The sequence below is a fragment of the Alligator mississippiensis genome, chromosome 2, assembly GCF_030867095.1.
Source record: "Alligator mississippiensis isolate rAllMis1 chromosome 2, rAllMis1, whole genome shotgun sequence".
NCBI classification, from domain to species: domain Eukaryota; kingdom Metazoa; phylum Chordata; order Crocodylia; family Alligatoridae; genus Alligator; species Alligator mississippiensis.
The window spans coordinates 201,260,991-201,281,504 of NC_081825.1; the positions used below are offsets into that span (position 1 = coordinate 201,260,991).

The 20,514-nt window shown below is 40.1% G+C and overlaps 1 protein-coding gene across 2 annotated transcripts in view; it reads left to right on the forward strand.

Annotated features, from left to right (window-relative positions):
* PARVA (parvin alpha) overlaps nucleotides 1-6,790 on the forward strand; it is a 112,651-nt gene extending 105,861 nt beyond the window's left edge. For both annotated transcript variants that reach the window (XM_006267792.4, XM_019477002.2), the window contains exon 13: nucleotides 1,218-6,790. In XM_006267792.4, coding sequence (XP_006267854.1) covers nucleotides 1,218-1,294 — 77 coding nt within the window. In that variant the 3' untranslated portion in view covers nucleotides 1,295-6,790. The remainder of the gene's footprint in view (nucleotides 1-1,217) is intronic.
* Nucleotides 6,791-20,514: the final 13,724 nt, after the last annotated feature.

Here is a 20,514-nt window from a genome sequence, read left to right on the forward strand (position 1 = left end):
TTTGGGCTTTTTTGTTTGCCAGTTGTCATGGCTCTTTTCAAAACAGTTACTACAGCACATAGACAGTACACATAGTGTTTCAAGAAATTCTGTCCATAACTCTTCTAACAAAAGCCTTTATCTTTTAAGGTCTTGACAGCGTGTAGCATGGTACAGTGTTTGTGTTGCAGTGCAAATGAAATCAGAAGCTACATGAGAGAATAATTTCAAAACAATGAACAAAAAACACAATGAAATTGTGGCTTTTTCAGAACAAGTAATTCTACAATTAAGGGACTGATCCAGTACAAAAGAGACAGTAAGATTGTTAGTCCAGAAGCTGTAAAGGCTTCCTAGTTCTTGGAGGAATCTTTGTACTCAACTCATATCACCTAATCATTGCCTGAGGAAGAATTATAAAGGAGAGTCATGGCCAAGAACTGGCTTTTCTAGGTGTCACCTTCATTTAACAGATCAGCCATAGACATGAGCTCTTTCCAGAAAAGTCCTAAAATAATCATGCTTCTACAGAAATTTAAAAGAATTCTATATGAACTGGACAGGATTCAGATCTATAAAACTAAATGGAAATGCTACCTTTTTAAGATGTCTTAATGATTCTGTAGAATAATATTGAGGTGTTGGAAGTTTATAAACATTTTAACAGGATAGTCAAAAATATTTTTACAAAGTGATTTTTCCATTAAAATCCTGAGAACTCTTCTGTTAGGAAATAGAGAGATCACATGATTGAAAGTTTTTCCCCTCCAGGCCTGATGGAGAAAATTCTCACTTCAGTATGAAGTAAACTATAATGCTATCAACCTGAGCTGTGATGAAAATATCTGTCCCTAATATAGATAAATCCACAGAGTTAGTAGTGGGCGTAGTCCTGCAGCCATTGCATATGGGCACAAGTCCATTGTAGGATGAGACCCTGGGTGCCAAATGTTTTTAAAGTTACCTGCAGTTTTTTTATCTGCAATTTTTCTCCCACAATCAACTGTGAATGTATTTTAATGCAAATAATCATGGGTGCAAATTATTGCATATCAGCCTCTAACCATTTGGTCATATTAGCAAATCAGGAAATTGTCTGTCTGTTGTCATTTGCAATATAAAAGTGATGGTTGGGTTGGTGCCTTAAACGTTTGCAAATATATATATATATTTTTTTTTTTTAATTATTTCTTGGAAGTTATAAAGGGGTAATGCTTCTTTCCCCCGTCTTTTTCTAGATATTGTAAATTGTGACTTGAAGTCCACACTGAGAGTGCTGTACAATTTATTTACCAAATACAGGAATGTGGAATGAGGAATTGATTTGGGACCTATCAATATCTATCAATGAAGCAACCTGTTCTGACAGTCACATTCGTCACCATCATTCCTTTGCATCATTCGTATTTTTCAAGGAGCTGAATCATTTCACAGGAGTTCTCTTTTTGAACTGATGGTTTTAAAATATTTACGATACACTATATTTAAAATGAGAGCTATGTAAAATTAACTAAAGTTGTGAAACAAAAAATTTGAAGAAAACAATTTAGGTACCTCCTGAGAAAATCCGTATGTCAGTAAAATCCCCCTATTCCCACTGCGCTAAAATACTCAAAACAACAACATAAATACGTGATAACTTTAATAAGATTGGAATTTTGAATCAATTTTAGGACATTTTCTTCAGCTGTGTGTTAATTTCACAAATATGTACAAATATTTTTCTAGTTGGAGGGAAGATTGTATTGCTATAATGTTCACTACAGTATGTATTGGGCACTGTACTAACAGTGTGCCTGTAAAGATATAGGAAGTGATGACTCATAGTGGAGCTAAGATGATGGGTTCTTCCTAAAGTACAAACTGACATAGTTACCTATTCCTTCAGACTTGTAATAATGAGATGTTCTGATTTAAATATACATGATAAAAGCACTCAGAATAGCTTGTTCATTTAATTTTGTGCGTAAAAAGACCTTTAGTTCCAAGTAAAAATTTCACTAGAACGTACCTTAATAATACAGCCCCTTCCTAAATGTAGGATCTTTAGCCCTACCCTCCAAAGTAAAAGTAGAAAACAGAAATAAAGGGAAATAACAAATACTCACTTTCTACTAAGAGAATCACTGTTCTCTCATTAGAAAACAAGCATGCAGTTCAAGCTTTTTCTCTTAGAGCAAAAATGGCCGCTCTAGGAGAAAGATAACTCAGGAAGAACCAGAGTTAACTCACTCCCAGGAGAGTTTCTCCCAGGAGACTGAATGTCTGTACTACCAGGGATCGCAGGGGTAAAAAGAGTATCTCTCCTCACCCCAGCCATCCCTAAAGGTGATTGCTGCCTCTCTTTGGCAGCTGCTGCTTTTTAGCAACTGCTAGCTGATCACTGAAAGCCTACTTCCTTCCCCAACAGGGGAGAGGGCAGGTAGTCCATGATCAGACTCTCCTGGGGGCAAGGAGCAGTCCTCCCTCTCCCAGCATCCTCCAGCTGGACAGCTTGCCTTTGAGGCAACTTTGTCACTGTCCACTTAGATGTCTGGAAGTATAGCACTATACACCCCCAGTAGTGCTATACTTTTGTAATGTTGCAAAGTTCTGAAGCACCTGACAGCACTACAAATGAATGCTTGTCCATATTCTTTGTCAGCTTTTGCACGTAATAGAAGTGGAATAGGATCTGGTCCTTTGCCTTTACCTTAGAAAAAATATATATAAATGTAATACATGATACAACTAATAACCTGTTTCACTCTATAGCCTATTTTATACATTAAGACATAACTGCTAGTTTAGATTAATTACAAAGAATTAGTCATGTTCTGCCCCCTTGGCTACTTCATGATTGATTTGTCTTGCTGATGGCGTATAAAACATACAAATAAGACTGATATTTTCCACAAACATCCCTACTCCTTTAAAATCCCAAACATTGTTCTTAGATTTGGACCTGCTGAAATTCTTTTTGAAGGGAAATTTCCACGGATATGCAAAAGAACGTTCCATTTCTAAACTGTAATGTTTTTACATTTTCAGTTGCAATATCAATGAAGAAAGGAAAATGAAACTGGAACAAAATTCTCTTCTCCTCCCAATCTCAGGCTCCAGGCACATAGGGTGTTTTTACATGTGCTCTGGGAGTAGGGGGCTCTGAGAGCCACACTAATTAAAGCGCCCAGAGCACCTCATGTGTCAGCGTCCCTGCACTTAAAAATGGTGGCGAGAGCACTTTATCTAAAGCTCATCAAATGAGCTTCAGATAAAACGCCCCTGCCATCATTTATAATCATGGGGACACTGATGCATGAGATGCGGGGGGCTGCTGAAGTGTAGTAATTGCCACATTCCAGCAGACTTGATTAATCAAATCTGCTTCAACGCACTGTAATTACAGTGCATTGGAGCAGCCTCCTGGCTCATGTATAGATACCCATAGACATTGCCATCCATGTTGGCAATTTCACTGTATTGGTATAAATCAGGAACAAGTCCACTGAAGTCTGGTTACCAAAAGGAGTTGTGAGTTAAGTATCATTTTAAATTTTATGATAAGTTTTCTTCCGAAGAAAATGTGGTAAGTTAACCACAAGTTATTTGGTTCAGCAGCGTTTACATATATTCAGGGAAGGACTGACTTTGGGGAAAACTGTGTTATACAGAAAATCATGCTAAATGGTCTTAGTGATCTATTCTGGCCTTAAGAAGCCTGATGTATACCACTGTAAAATTGGTAGAGGTGAAAAAATAATCTTGCCTATGTTCTGTTTATCTGAAGGAATGCAATGCTAATAAGCAATATAAGTAACAGCTTTATTTTACTTATTATACAAAACATAAAATATTTTATTTTGTAGTTTTTTTCTGTCTACAGTTTTTCCAGTGAAATCATTAGTGTTAAATCAAGCCAAGAAATTATGTGATTATTATCTTTGATGGATAATAAGTGATGTTAAATAATGAGAAGATATTGACTTCTGGAGAGGTGGTTATAAAGATTCTTTATTCTGAAGGTAAATATCGACTGAGGCAAAGAAAAGGTCAGTATTTAGTTCAGAGGGCAATAAACTAGGATGTTCCCTGAACTAAAGAGTCAGTACAGTTATATACATTCCAAATATCTTCATTAGAAATATCTAGATATTCCTACATTTTGGGTAATGACTTTTAAACACACAGCAATTTTTACTTTGCGCCAAAATCCCTAAAGCTTCTGAAATTAGAAATTCAGAAAAGAATATTTATTTGCTTTTTTTAAGGACATGGACAGATGAAGCAGTAATATAGCCACCATTTCATACTGGTTTAAACCAGCCCTGTTTAGGGGCACACAAGAGTTACAGTGGATCAGCTGACATGCACCTGCAGGTGTTGTACTCTCTTCCCTGCTCCCTTTTATATTGTAGAGTTTCATCTGTCCACCGTCTGAGATGGAAATAATGAGACTTGTTGCCCCCAATCACAATACACACATTTGTACATATGATCAGATCTTTTTCCATTGTTCCACATCTCAGTGGGTGCGTCAACATGTGCAACTGAATAAACTTCAGTGCAATTTAAGCTGGAGTAAACTAATCCTGATGTCACCGTCTACACGTGCATTTAAGCACAGTAATTTACTCCACCGTCAGATAATACCTTTGTCTGACAGGACTGTCCTGTGCTGGACTAAATTAATTTACTGCACCCTTGTTGCAGCATATGTATAGATTAGTCTACTGCACAGTAAAGCACATATGTAGATGCACCCAGCTTTAATTACCTCTTAGGAAGCTAAAAATAAAAATACATAGTTTATCAGTCAATCATGATATATAGTATATGCATGCATCAGCAGTAATTTCCATGTATTTTAATATTTTGCCAGAAAGTTTCAGATTTCCCTCCATCAGTGACTTGACATGTCATTTGTCCATTTGCAGTCCTATATGCTAGTAACAGTCAGAATGCTAGGACCATTTTTTTTCTACAAATCTTAGTTAGAAAGATCGTTCAATCTGACATATTTTGAACATCCCGTATAAGCAAAGTGGATATATTTTCATTGTCCTTATTGTCATAGCAGTCCTTTCTTTCAGGAAGAGAGTTCTCTATATATGCATAGATAAAAGGTTAGAAATAGCAAGACTAATTGTTTGCCTCCAGTTGCGCATTTGTCTAAATTCTTTTCATATGCTGCTCTGGTCATGACATAATTAGCTTTTGTGTGTATCAGTTAATTCTATCTTTAAAAAAAAATCAATGCACAGAATTGTTAAATACCTACAGTACTGTAATTGTCTGACCCTTGGTACCATAAAATCTCACTGTTTTGCAAACCTAATCTAAACTGTTACATGAACATCTGTTTTACAGCAAAAACTTCATGTAAACGAAAAGCTTCTCCTATGGATATGAGAATGCAGGGTAAACGTAGAATAGTATGTTATTTTTAAACACAAACACATTTTACATACTGACCTATAAGAGTGGATCACTGCTTATATTTCTGATAGTAGAGATTTAAATAGGCTATAAAAGGATTACAAAATCTAATATACAAATTATATATAATATTTATTACTTTGATATAGGAAAATATAGAAAAAAGTAATATTCTTCTAGTTAGTTGGTTTTTTTCACTTAACATTGGACCTGCACCTTCCTTATGTGAAAGTAAGTGTTAATCTACCTATTCTGTCATCAATTACAGTGATGTTATTTCTGACTTAAAAAAGTGCAACTGAACACAGTATTTGACCCATAGTTCATATAAGTGGCATAGAGGTAGTTTAAGCTTTAAGCCAATTGTAGCTTTAATTATAATTATTTTTAAATGATGAAAGTTTCTAGGTTAGTGATAGTATTTTAAAAAGGACAGTATCTTGAGAGCGCATTGACATTCTATGGGCTTATTGTGATATGAGGGCCAACAGGCTTTTCAGCCCACAGAAGGCTGACAGAAAGTTAGCCTGCCATGAAGGACCAAAAGACCAGAGCATTCTCTGTCATGAGGTAGGTGATAGGTTGTACTTCATTGGAGAGAAAGATATGTGAATATCCAGTATATCATGTATCAGTTATAGGCCTGTTTTCAGGTATTCTTGACCTCCTATCAAAACGTTATCTTCACTTGAAACCTCTAATTGTGCCATGCAGCCCAGGATAGAGTAGTGCCTTGAATAATACTTGTAGCCTTTTTTGCCACATTCTTGAGTGGTGTATATCATTTTACCGTGAGAACTTTTACTGGGTTTTTAAAGTCAGTGTAAAAATAAGTCACAGATTAAATTCTTCATACAAAATGAAATTAGATTAGAATATTTTTTTAATGTGGTCACATGCAAAATAGACTATTTTAAGCAGATAATGGAGCCAAAGTATACATGCCTCAGCATCGCAAACTTTCTACCTTCCAAAGAAATATGAGTCATTTAACATCTATTAGGACTAAATTCTTTGCATTTGGGTTTATATTTGTACTTTTACCCATTACCCAGTAAGAAAGAGTTTATTTAATGTCTAATAGTTTTATAACTATATGTTCTGCAGTATTATTAGTGCCATTTCATTATTTGATTTTAAAGTTCAAGATTAACTTCGTTACATGTGCAACAAAGTCAAAAACATTTCAGTACTTGTTATAGGAAGTATATATCTCATAGTATTGGTTTATCTAAATTCACATGTATGACTTCAGCTGCAGGTTTAGTTGCTTTTATAAAGTTGTATTTTATATACCCTATACATAAAAGAGACACTACTGTATCAATATTTCCTGTGCTTTTTCTGGAAGCTGTGTTATTATCCACAATAAAATTGCACCTGAAAATCAGAACTATGTTTTATTGTCTATGTTAAAGATGATATGCGGAACAAAAATTAAGAAGATTAAGTGGTTTTATATTCCCTAAACTCTAAATCCTGTAAATGAATCTTCCTGTATATCAATTATCTCCTTATGGAAATAATTGGTGTGTATTATTATTTTCTGTGGAGGCTGGTGACAGCTGAAAGTGGGTTGGCAAAACAGACACATCAACATATGCTTGAGTTGCTTAACATCAGAGACTTGAGAAAATGCCATACCTGACTTGAAATAGTGTAGGCAGAGCACAGCCTGTCTCTGTTGTTGGCATATTGGACACTGTGTATTAATGTATAAAATATATCAATTGTGTTATTTAGCAGTATTCATAACCTATATAAATGACTTAAAGATCCTCAGTATGGAAAGCAATTGCAGTTAGTTCAAGTGTCATTAGAAAAGTTTTATCAGTAGCATTATGGGAGGGTGAAGCAAGAGGGGCACTCAAATCAGGCACTGACTTAGAGGTTGTGCCCTTTCAGGCACACTCCCCAGAGTGTAGCCCTGCACTGTCTGGCCATAGAACTTGTGCCCTGTGCCCAATAGTATTTCTTTGTGGGAGAGTGGGTGAGGTACCAATGGTGGCCTCCAGGGATCCTGCAGCAATCCTGTCCCCCAGTTGAAGCAGCCCAAGCCCACACTACTACAGCTGCTTCAGAGTGAAGGGAGCTGAAGTAGGTAAGACTCTGCTCCTCCTGTCTCCTCCCTGCCCTCCTCCTGCTCTCCAACGGTCAGCATAATCCTGCCCTACCATCTGGCCAGGACTCAGAAGTCGCTCACTCAATCTCTGGCTTTTGGGATCTAATTTTTATAACGATATCTTTTTCTTTTGCTGTGATCTGTGTGTGTATAAAGGAGCTGTAAGAAAGCCATGTTTAGAGTTTGCATTCCTGCTCCGTTATTGCTAACTTAATAAAATAGGATGTTTGATGCTAACACTTCAGTAGCATGATCAAGCAATGAAACAAAAGAGGCTGTGAATTCCATGACCTGAACTGCATATGAAAGACCTCAGGATTGGACTTCTAATATGATTTTGACCACAAGGTTGAATGCAAGTGATGCAAACAAAATCATAAATCCATGTGCCCTTTTTTCTCGAATCTTAACAAAGAATCTAGTGATGGGTCACTAGGAGTCAGTGATCTGTGAAGTTACCCACTTCCAACCAGAGCAGAAATATTGACTAGTAAATATTCAGTCCAGTTTTAAAGGACTTAAAGAATCCCCTGTGGTTCAGTGATAGAATCCTTATCTACCATACAAGAGACCTGGGTTTGATTCCCAGACACCTATACAGCTACAGCCATAGAGGCACTAAAAACCTACACTCAGTCTGGTCTTTGGATTCTGTCTCAATGGCCTAAAGGGAGGATGGAAGCTCTGCGCAGCCTCCGTTCCACCAAAAATTTCTGCCTAGGCATGTAGCAGAAAGCCCCCTTTTCCTCTTGCCTGCATTTGCTCTCCCCTCTTTGGATATGTTTCTCTTTTTCTACCTTTTCTTCCTTCCTCTCTCTTTCACTGTAAGATAAGGAATTGTATTTTAAAATTTGTATGTGTGCATTTTGTATCTTCCCTTGTAGTTTGGTATTTTTATCTATTTGTGTGCCATGGCATTTGTAACTTATATTTTATACTCCTCACCTTTCAACTTTCAACTGAATATGTTATACATTGTAACAATGTTAACAAGGGCAGGAATCAAACTGTCATTCTCTGTATCAGGCTGGCCTCTGAAAGAGTGAGTGAATCAGTGATTGAATGTGTAACATAGTAGCAGGCAGCAATTATCACCTGGAAGCTGCAGATCGACCGCTCCCAGAGCCCTATTCTAAATTCATCAACGGACTCCCAAACCTGCACGTACATGCGGACAACCCCTGGGGCTGACAGATGCCGTCCAGTAGCCACCGAGGTGGGGGGGAAGTCCCACGAGGGTCAATGACCCCTGGATTGGGCAAACCAGAAAACTGGGGAGTCACCAAAGTCTGCCAGGGACAGATAAAAGGCAGTGAAAAGTGACCCTCAGTGGTGCCCTCTTGATCTCCAACTCGACCAGACCTGTCCAGCCAGAAGGACCAGCCGGCAACCCCCTTCTGGAAGATAACACCACACTGAAAGAAGCCTCAACGACAGACTCCAGTGCTTCTAGGATAGGTATACCTGACTCTGTAGCCTGCTACTGTGTGTGTGTGTATGTGTGTGCATGTGTGTGTGTGGACCAGCCCCAAGGTTTATGATTACAATGTTTCAATCCGCCTCATAAACTAGAATTTTAAGGATCCCAAGTTGGACATTTGTAGCCAACAGGCATATGTATTGAAGGTCTGGGTGGCCCTCATGCATACACCATGATCCAGGAGGGTTGATGGTTGGCACACACCAATTTAAAGGACTTAAGTCTTTGATTGGATCTGGCCTTAAGTACCTAAAAGTTAGGTGCCACAATTCTTAACCTTTAAGTCCTTGACTCTGGGAGTAGAATCCAGAACCCCTGGTGAGTGCCTACACTTCTCATAGTACATGGGTAGGTCTCTCAGAGTGGTACTCAAAATAGGCAGCAGGATGAGCAGGAAACGGTATAGCTACCTAATACCATGCTGAGGGCAGGGACAAGTCTTCAATCCCACCCCTCAGCCTTAGGGTTGCAGGGAAATAACTTCCATGTACTTCGTATTCACAGCCTTGACCTCTCTCCTGAAAATAGGTGCCAGTGCTCTTCCTTTTAAATTGAGCATAGCTGACTTCTTTTTAAATGTGGCTGGAGAAGGGGAAGTTTATTGTTCTGCACCATCCTCTCCTCGTATATGAGTGCCTAGTAGGGCTGTGCGAAGCTTCAGGTGGTGATTCGATTTGGAGGAGATTCAGCCCGATTCGGTGGCCGAATCTCTGAATCCAAATCAAATCCGGGGACCAATTTAAAGGTCCAAATCGATTCAAAGCTCTCCGAATCTTTGGCAAAGATTTGGAGAGCTTTGATGATTCAGACAGTCCCCGGTGGCTGCAGCAGGGAGCTGCAGCCACTCCGAGCTGGTAAGTACTAGGGGCAGGGGGTGATTCCCACTGCCCCACACTGCATGGGGGGCTCTGCTCCCCTGCCCCCCCCCCCCCCAGCTGCCCTGCCTGTCAGGGCTCTGGCCCTTCAAGAAAAAATAACGCCAAGAAAAGCCCTGGGACTCACCAATCCTGGTGCAGCCTCGAGGCTTCGGGGGCTCATGCAGAGCCCCCTGTGGAGCAGCAGGGGCAGTGGGGATTGCCCCCACACTGGCAGGCGCAGTGAGTCCCAGGGTTTCTTCAGGTTTGTTTTTTTTCTTAAAGGGCCGGAGCTGGCAGGGGGCTTGTGGCAGAGGTCTCCATGCAGCATGGGGCAGAGGGGATCGTCCCCTGCCCAGCAGCACCTGCTGAGCCAGGGCATTTTTTCCCCAAGTGCTGGCAGCTTGCAGGGCAGCCATTGCCAGGCTGGGAGAGGAGCAGGGGATGGGCCTGGCCTGGTCGATTTGGAGATTCTGCTGCTGCTGAATCTCCAAATCAGATTCAGCTGAACTGAATGAAGACAGTGATTCAAATCACTGAATTGAATCACTGTCCCTGAATCAGCTGAATCCGAATCGAATACTAGCCGCTTCGCACAGGCCTAGTGCCTAATGGTAAGGGCACTCACTGAGAAAGTGAGACACCTGGGTTTATTGCTCTTCTCAGCTGGGGAGGGATCCAGCCTACATCTCCCACCTCCCAGAATGTCCTAACTGCCAGGCCGTGGACTACCATGGAGGTACTCTCCACCTCTCATTGAATCTGTGCCACTGCAGCTAAGTCAAGACTCACTGAGCCAGGGACAATGCAAGAAGGAGCATAAATTTGTAGCCTAGTGAGGAGAGCACCCAATTAGGCAGAGGGGGGTCTGGGTTCCTGTCCATGATCAAAAGTCAGTTTTTGTATTTTTATTAAACAGCAATTTGATAAAATGCATACACATTCCCTGGGTCAAGGATCAAAACCAAGATCTCCCTTCTCCCAAGGTCTCCCTTCTCCATCTCTACACTCCAGGCACACTCGGATTGCACATACAAGCACTCTCACTTTCTTCCCTAAATCTCCGGGAGTATTTTTTTTTGCAGTGTAAGAGTTTCAACAAAAGGGAAGGAGAGCATGCCCTCCCCCTGCCTATCTGGTACTCCAGTGGTTAGGGCACTTTCCGCAGAGGCAGGAAATAGGAAGTTTTTCAGGCAAAGAAGGGTTTTTTTCTCTTCCTATGCAAGTGCTTAGTGCTTAGGCCATTATATAAAAGGATACCCTCTCCAACTGTATTTTAAAAGGAAGTTATATCTGCAAATGTTATAGGAAGGAAGTTATAGATCCCAATCCTGTTGGTGTATTAGCCATTTTCCAGCATGTCTATTGGCTCGAGCTCCTCAGGTGGAAGAGATGGAGCTGGAGGCTTCCTTAGCTTCTGGCTCCTACTGAGGCCTAGCTGCGAGCTAGGCACTGACCTCCTTAGCCCTGTCAAGATGGAGGCAGTTCTGGCTATGCTCAAAGGCTCATCTCTAAACATCTGGGAAACATTAAAGTTACAAAAGAAGGCACTGATGGGGTTTGAGTGTTTGAGGGGAGGAGAGGGGGAAGGGAATCAGGATCACAGTGTTGATATCTAAATCGTACTTTAGGCTGCAGACCTCAAATAATGGAGTTTTTACTACCTTCCTTCTAAAAATGGTCTATGCTCTAAAGGACCTCACAGTTTGGAAATATTCAGCCTGTTATTTATTTGCTTTCATTTAGTTTCATTGTGCATAAATCTGATGGCCATGTTAAACAATTCTCCTCTCCCCTTGATGTTTGCACTATTCAAATAAGGTGAAAATTAATACTATGCTAGCATATTAAGGCTCAGAAGTTGTCAGCTATGACTAATCAGTACAATTCACTGTTCAGAACTTTGGAAGCTTAGAGTAATCAACTATGCTGATTACAGTCATGTCTCTGAATTATTAGTCAATTGGATTATATGCCAAATTTATAACTATTATATTAGGTGAACATATGAGACTATTACATTACATAAAAGGGAAAAAAAAACGTATGACTAAGACTTTACAGTAATATTTTTTCTGAAAACAACCCTCCTTAGTTTTTCCATCAAACAGTTCCTGTAGGTACATGGGGTGAAATTAATCCTGAGTAGGGATTCAATCCTGCAAGATGCTGAGTAGTCTAGCCCTAATCCAGCAAAGCACATAAGCACAGGCTTAACTTTAAACATGTGAGTAGTCCCTTTGTTTTCCTTGGCAGATTAAGCCCGATATAAACAAGGTCCTGTGTTACATGAAAGTTTGTGTGGGATGAGAGATGGTTGGCATTATTGTTAGAAGCCTCAATCAAGTATGATTGAGGCTTTTAAGTATAGGCATGATTTTCATTTACATTAGGCCTGCTCTAAGGTCCCATTGTGGCCAACACATCCTCTTACATTCTGTACACTAGATTACTTCTAAGGCCTACTTCCTTTAAAGTATCCTGTATGGCTATTACATAAATTGGCCCAAAGGGAATACATACCATTTGCTATTACTTCTTGCCCAATCCTGGAAGTAGTAAGAAGTCATTAGGGGCTTGCCCACATGCAGGCTGAAGGAAATAGGGCAATATAGGCCTTGTCTCTTGAGAGTGACCAAGAAAGCAAATTATCCACGAAGTAGCAGAACAGTACCTTACATATTCAGCCTTGGCACTACTTGTTAGGCACATAAAACTCACCTGATCTAGTTGACTGTTCAGCTGTTTGTTTGATGTGCATGTGTCATTTGTCTTTATTTTATAGAAGTGCACAGAGGGTCCACTTTCGAAACCTAACATAAGAAATGGTCCCTGTCCTGTAATGTTTACATTCCCAGACAAGGGGTGGGAGAAGAAAAGAAGCACATGGCTTTCCTCAACATCACAAGGTAAACCAGAGAGAGAGAGTGAACTGGGAACAGAACCTGAGTACTGATTCGTACACACTGACCTACTCTGCCTCTCTGTGTAGGATAATGAATATATGACTACAAAACAATAAGTGAGGTAGAGTAAATTACCTACAGTGTACTGCTAATGGTAAGGACTCAGGGTACAGTACATTCAACAATGCAGATATGCCATGGGTTGGTGAAGTGGCAGTGCTGCCTGTAGGCAGCTGGCATAGAAATAATCAGTAACAATGCTAACTTCTCTGTACAGGTTCAGGTATGGACTGTAGGCTTGTGTGTATAATGTAGCAAACTGGGATATGCCTAGGGCAGCCATTGTACCTACAGAGGTGTCTGATCACACTAGTGCTACCTCTGCAATGCATACAGTTTGCATTTAGGAAAATCTCTAAGGGTTCAAAACAATAGAACATATATTTTTAAAAGTAAATATATTAAAAAGTGTTAAGTAATTCACTCCTGGTTTTTCAAGCTTCCTAAACCTGTTGATCCTTCTGAACTGGTGTTTGCAGTAGTACGTGAGCACAGAGAAAGGACAAAATTAGAACACCTGTGGGCTCTTCACTGTGTAGAGGCCACCTCCTGTTTGTGGAGGCAGCGCACAGCTGAAACAGAATCATAACCTCTAGCTAGCTTCCCTCCCACCCCACCCCACCCCACAATATCAGCATTACTTCATTATCAAGATACATTAACTGCTTCATTTCATATACTTTATTGTGAGGCAAAGTCCATCATATAAACTTTCTGGTTTCAATTAAGTTGACATTCCACATAAATGCTCTTTACAAGTGAAGGATATTAGATCATTTGAAGCCTACAATACATGTTACGAGATCATGTTAATTCTCTTTTTCCAGGTTTACAAAACAAAAGAACCAGTAGTGAATGTGAGCATTACTAAATTTAAAAAGTGCATTTTCAGTCCATAATTCCAAATCTTGCAGACTTCACTCAGGTATATAATATCATTACACTTCTTGTAACAATGCTGCTCTGGCTCTTGCAGTTCACTCTTTTGTAAAGATAAAATTAAAAGACTTAGAAGAGCAGAATGGGACTTAAAGCCTATAGCATAGGGAATTGAGGGAAAGTATGCTCTCTCACTGAAACAACACCTAAGCATACCTATTAAATGCAAATATGAAGATAGGATCTAAACCAGTACTGGCCATCATACAGCCACCAGAAGCAATAGTAATAGAATGACACAAATAATTGCTAACTAAGATTAATTAACTGTCTCTCAGCACCTTCAGCCTAAACTGCAGAACTCAAGCCCAAATCTTAGTTACATTAAGGCCCTTTCATGCTACTCTAGCAGTGTACAGAGGCTCTAACAGGAGTGTAAATTATACCTATCTTTCTAGAGCAGGCCTCAGTGGAAGTAAGAACCAGGCCTACAGATGTTTGATATGATGCTTCTCACAATGACATCAATGCTATAGACAAAAAATAATCAGCAATGCAAAAGCACTTAAAATAGACTAGGAAAAAGAGAGAGAACTGTATCTTAGTATGAATGCTTGATGATTTTTTAAGTGTTCATATACTACATAAAAGTAGTAGTGGCCCAGCCAGCCATAAAAGAACCTAGGTAGATAAATAACTACAACAAACATATGCACCCTTAATTGACTTGTCTCTTTTCCACTTTGCCAGGTGTCATTGTCTTAACTATAGTACAATGAGTGGAACTGAAGAAAGAGGGTCAGGCTTTAAGTGAGACTTAATTTGGCATGGCAACGTGGGACTTAGAATGGAAGCTTAAGCTCAGCATACTTTATATTGCTGTCTCTCAGCTGAGCCTGCTTCAAATTAATACTGAGGACCCATAAACTGCCTGCCTCACTGCCTAAGTAATGACATTAGACACCTTCTGTCAAAGCAAAGAAATTAGACATGCATATAAAACTTAGTACCTTTCATCTGAAGAGATCCACCCTCTTCTTTTCAGAGACTTTCTATCTTTGGAAGCAGTGTCTTTAGTCCCCCAGAGAGAAATATTTCAGCATTTGTTATTAGTGGTTTCATAATCGCTACAACACATCAGTAAATTATTCCTATAGAAGCAAGACCAACACCAATGTGCAGTGGCATCTTAGATATTTGCACTGATTTTTAGATACATACCCCTTGAATGTTAGTCTCCGAAGCTCCTATTACTGCTAACTAGGTTTTTCTTTTCCGTTCTGTGCTTATCTGTATTGCCCTGAAATCATATCAGCGTGTCAATGCTTTAAGTCAAGGCTGCCCAACTGGTGGCCTCTGGGCTACATGCAGCCCTTCAGGGGTTAACCTGTGGCTTCCAGTCTGGGTGCTGCTCTCCCCATGTCTCCTACTGCTGCTGTCAGTGTATCTAGACTCCCCCTCTCACCTTCAGCTTCCACTTTCTTCCTTCCACCCTTAGGGCTGAGGCAATCCACAAGCCTAAGGGAGTCTGTGGCTCAGGGTCCAGGGTGGGAACTGGGAACCCAATGTGGCGAGGGGGCACCAGGCTGGTGCAGTAGGGAGAGGGCATGTAGTACACCACAGGGGTGCTGGCGTGGTACAGTAGGGATTTGCCTGCTGTGTGGCATGGCATGGGGCCAGGAAGTATCTGGTCTGTTTGGCTGGGGGGCTGTGACACCTGGCTGCTCAGAAGTTGGACAGCCCTGCTTTAAATAATGGCCATGTCTTAAACTGAGCTCAAGTGAAGTGATTCCTTAGTAGGGTTGGAATATTGTTGTAGCCATGATGGGCCAGGAAATGTGCAAAAAGCATAGTGTCTTTATGATATCTTTTATTTGACTAACTGTATAGTTGGGAGAGATGTTGGACAAGCTTTCTGGCACCAGATGCCTATTCCTGTTTCTTGTGATTCCCTAGATAATATAAATATGCAGATTACTGATTACATGCAAGATACTCGTGGGTGGGTTTTTTGGAACCAGATCTTCCTTCTTTGGGCCCGTGTGAGCAAAAGTCATCTAGCTCCTCAGATGATGTCGCTATGTGAATCTAGTAATGGAAAGGGCCTGTCTGATGCTGCCCTTTCCTTGCTGATTCTAGAGGTTGTGTGCAGTATATTGAGAGGCAGGAGCAGGACCAGGATGCCACATGAAGGTTTCATGCAGTTGCATACCACAGTGCCCTGTTCTGGGAGGCAAGGTGGGTCTCACGGGGCACCTTGGGCCTAGATCCCTGGTAATCTATCTCCCATCAAAGACAACTAAGGAGTAGAGATGGCTAACAATAAGTTAAATTATTCTCTGCAAGCTGTGAATTTACATAGATGCTATGTGCACCAGGATCCCACCAGAATTCATACATTTTAAGGCTGAAAAGGACTCTTGTGACCCTTCCAGATGCCTGTCCTCTTCCCCAGTCACCAGAATCTCACCCAGTAAATTCTCTGTCAAGCTCATAACATCTGTGCCACCACTTGCATCTCCCCAGTGCCCACCTACCTAAGGTGGCTGATGGTAGGATGATTCAGACTATAGTCACTTATTCACAATACAAAACACTCAGGGGTAAACTGTGACTCCTTAGTCAGGCAAAGATTTCCAAGATGTCAATCCCTGTGAGTAGAAAGTATAAGATTTTTTTTGTGGCGAATAAAGAGATTCCTATAATTTAAGCCATTTCTTTTAGTAATCCCCTGCCTCAATATCATTTGATAATACTTATCTTGCTCTATTAATCCGATGTTAACCAACATTGCCTAAGCAGCATAACCTTGCCTAGGCGGTCACGAGATTCAGTACTATGCCAGCATTGGCATGCCTTGTACACAATATCCTGTTACCTGCCATTTAGGCTGCAGATTGATGGAATACGCAGGATGCACTGCATACCACCGTTCTTTTCAGGGAGTGTTCTGACACTTGGCCTTGATCTTGGCTTTCACTCTTGCAGATCCCTGTTGTATCCCATGTTTATTTATAACTTCTTGCTCTGGAGGACAGCAGTGCTGTCTGACACACTGCACGCTCCCTTTCTTGTGACACTCAGGATGGGGATCTTCAAAATTGAAAGAGCTTGTCCACTTGGAAAAAAAAGCCTTACGATGTAATCAGAATACAGTTTTAGTAAACCAGCTAGTTCAGTCACTCAGTCCACTTACAGTGTGAGTTGCAGCAGGTCTGTGTGTTCAGGACTCCCCTGAGTTGGTTTTAGTTATGAAATAAAAATAACAAAATAGGTCAGTTATACTCTATTGACATCTAATCACATAGCTTCCTAGTCCATACAGCAGCATAGCTTTGCCAAAATTAATATTTGGTATCTTACTGCTCTGACTAAGAGTTATCACCCTTTCAAAGCTAAATGCAGAACACTGAGTCCTAATGACAAATTAAATACGAGTGTGTCTCAGGGAGGGCTTGAACCTTGTGTCAACACAGGCTAGAGAACCACCTGAACTCTCCCAAACCATCTGTGAGTCACACTGTCTCCTTTCCTAGATGCAAAAATCCAACGCTTATCTCCTTACTCTCCTTCTACATCACTTGGCTCACCCGCTTGCTAACTTCTGGGAGCAACTCTAGCAAACCTCTCCAATCTTGCAACACTTCTGAGTCCTCAGACCAAACCTTTGTGTTACCACACAAGTCTTCCTTACCTTCCAGAAGCCAAAGCCTCCTTGTCCAACCATTTTCATAGCTGTCAAAATCACACAGCTGCTCTCACCCTCCCAGACGTGTTCCAGTCAGGTCTCAGCCACAAACCATTCTGTTACCCTTCTCCAACTGACATTAAAACCATCATTCCACTGCCTCCCTCACATGTCACACATCCCAGCTGGCAGACCTCCTAGCGCTGTCATCCACCTCCCAGCTGTCAAAACCCTATAGCCACACTAATAATGTCCCCCCCCCCTTTTTTTTTTATGCTGCCATTCCTAAAAACAGAATTGAATTCATTAATTGCTACTATATCCACTGCTCTCTGCAACCTAATTTGCATGATCTTTTCCTTCCCTTTGGCTTTATTTAAGCAAAGGGCCAAAACCCAACCTAGCACACAGTAATTTGTCTCAGGTTAGTTAGTCTTCAGCCAAATATTTATGCATTCACTTACAGTACTGTAGGCAAATGAAGGACCACTTAATATTTAGAAATAGTTCCCTCCTTTTTTTGCCCATTACACTGTTGAAAAAGTTTAAATCAGGCTAGTTCTGGGAACCCCTCAAAAGTGCTTAGTTCAGATGGATCCCAAAGAAACTTGTTGCTTAGAGAAGTAAGGAGGGAAAAAGAAGATCTCTAAGTGTTCATTGTTCTCCCTCTCATTCTTTTGAGTTCCTTCCCAGTCTAACCAATGCTTTTACCCTTCTTCTGGTCCTATCCTTTCCTGTAAGCAATGCAGTGTCCTCTCTCTAATCTGTATTCTTCACTTGTCCTCCATTCTCTCTTTCTGGCCCCAGTTCATCAAACCAACCCATTCCCAAAGGATGTGATCTAGATTAGGAATTTAAATGGCAGTGTATAAAGGCCTGGTATCATATGACTCGCCACTGAAGCAAACAAAATAGGTGAAATCACAAAGTGAGATTTGAAAAGTTAATTGAACAATTTATTCTGGCTAAATGTATAAATCTGGAGCGATATCACGTCAAGGTTACAATTTTTACACTACAAAGTCAAGGAAGGTAGAAGTTCAAGTTGTTGTAGTAAGCTAAATCATCAACATTTATGGCCATTGATTTTTTTAAACACAACTGAAATCAAGTATGTTACTTACTTCATATGGCATATTATGACACATGGGTCTCAGCTTTGTGAAGTTTCCCTCTGATGAATAGAAGCGGTGTGTGTGCATCTGGGGTTGGAATTGGGTGCTAAAACCAACTCTGCAGATTTTGGAGCTGTTTTTCACCCAGATCACTGGCTTTCCCCTAATTGGAAAGCAATGTTCACACAGAATGTTACATCCTCTGATGCATCATAGATGATGCGTAAGTGTTAAAGGGGTATGGGGCACAACTTCAAGATGACGACAGTGCCACCTCCAGCACTGCTAAATGCTTGTGCTAGCCAGGCTGCAGCCTTGCGCCCTGCACCTGCTGTCAGTGCAGAAATCTGGGCATAAGTGCCCCCCTCCACGTTCTCCCTACGCGTCGCCTATGCTCTAATGTAACATTCCCGAACCCAGTAAAATCAGGGGAAATTTTTCTGCTAAGTTTAATGGACTTTGGATCAGACCAGACTTCATAAAGCCAGAAGTCTTATATATTTTAAAATAAATGTTCCTCTGAGAGGAGTTGGAGGTATGGCCTGTAATATTAAAGAACCCCAAGCTAATAGAATAGTCTGCTATATTCAAATAAAAATGACAGTTTAAAATATATTTTGCTAATTGTAAAAGGCTAGATCTTCATATTTGATAGTGATTTGAATACTTGGCGAAACTGAATACATTCTCAGCCTTGCTTTTAAGTGCAGCACACACTTAAAGTACAGTAACAAGACACATTCATTTTCCATTTTTTGCTACTTTGTCTTGCTAAAAATAAAACCCCACTTTATTTACCATCTAATTGTCCTCAGATTTTTAATGAAAGCCCAGGGCAGATCAGATTTTTTGGCACCTTTGGAAGGCAAACAGTTAAATTGCTAACAAATAATGTTTTGTAGTTTGTATGAGAGCCAAGAAGATTAATGAAATGTTCATGAGAGAGGCTGGCAAAAGGCCACATTCCTATGGGAACATTGCTGCAGTGAGGTTTAACAGAGCATGAGGGACATTAAGAAACAAATGTGTGGGAGTTTTAGGGTGAACTGTAAATGATCATGAGCCTAGCAAAAAATAGACAGTATATTTTGCTTTTGAGGCTTTACAGTACATCTGCAACACTCTCAGCTATATCTCAACTCTTCGGGGAAGACGGCAAATTGCATCCTTGGTAATATTATTTTAACGAATAACTCTCAAGCTCTTGAGTTCTTCAGACTTGTTTGAAAGTTACAGCAGATGTAAATACACTGAGGAAGCGGGTACAAGAAACCAGTCTGTCAGTCTCATCAACAACTTTTATAAAAAAGATCCTTATTTAAAGCTTTATATGCTAACCTTCCCAAATCTTGAATATGCCTTTGGTTACATAAAACTACAGTTTTCTTTTGTTAGACTAACCAGTGAGAAACTGCACTGCAATAGCGTGATTTCTATTTATGCTGTAATGCCATTCCTCTTTTGCAACAATTGTGTCTTTGAAATATGTCCCTGACACCATATGAGTCCATTAACATTCTGTTTTTAAATTTACATGAGTGAATTAGTGGGTGTTATATTAATCAAAGAGAAGAGGATGAGCTAAGTTTCTGTACTTTAAGATGAGAAACTATGTATCTGTTAGTTTCTCAAGACCAATCAAATACTTCGTTAAGTATACTGAGAGAGAGACTAAACCTGAAACTATTGATTTTCAGAACAGAAAAGCCACCATTAGGAGACTTATGGATTTTACAGTATGTCTTCCAGAGGTGTTCTAATTTATCTAAAATTAATCAGCACTGACCATCATGGAGGGTAAGTTTTAACTACAGGAAACCTGTGTTCTTACTTACCTTTCCACTAGATGGCAATGGTACATGGTAGTTGCATGCATTCTAGAATGTTTTTTAATAAAGGAAATCTTTTAAGAAGAACATTTTATTATTAGGACCTTCATAGTAGTAACGTTTGCTGAAACTCAGATGTCTCAATAGTCAGCTATCTTGAATAGTAACTTTAATTTTCTTTTTG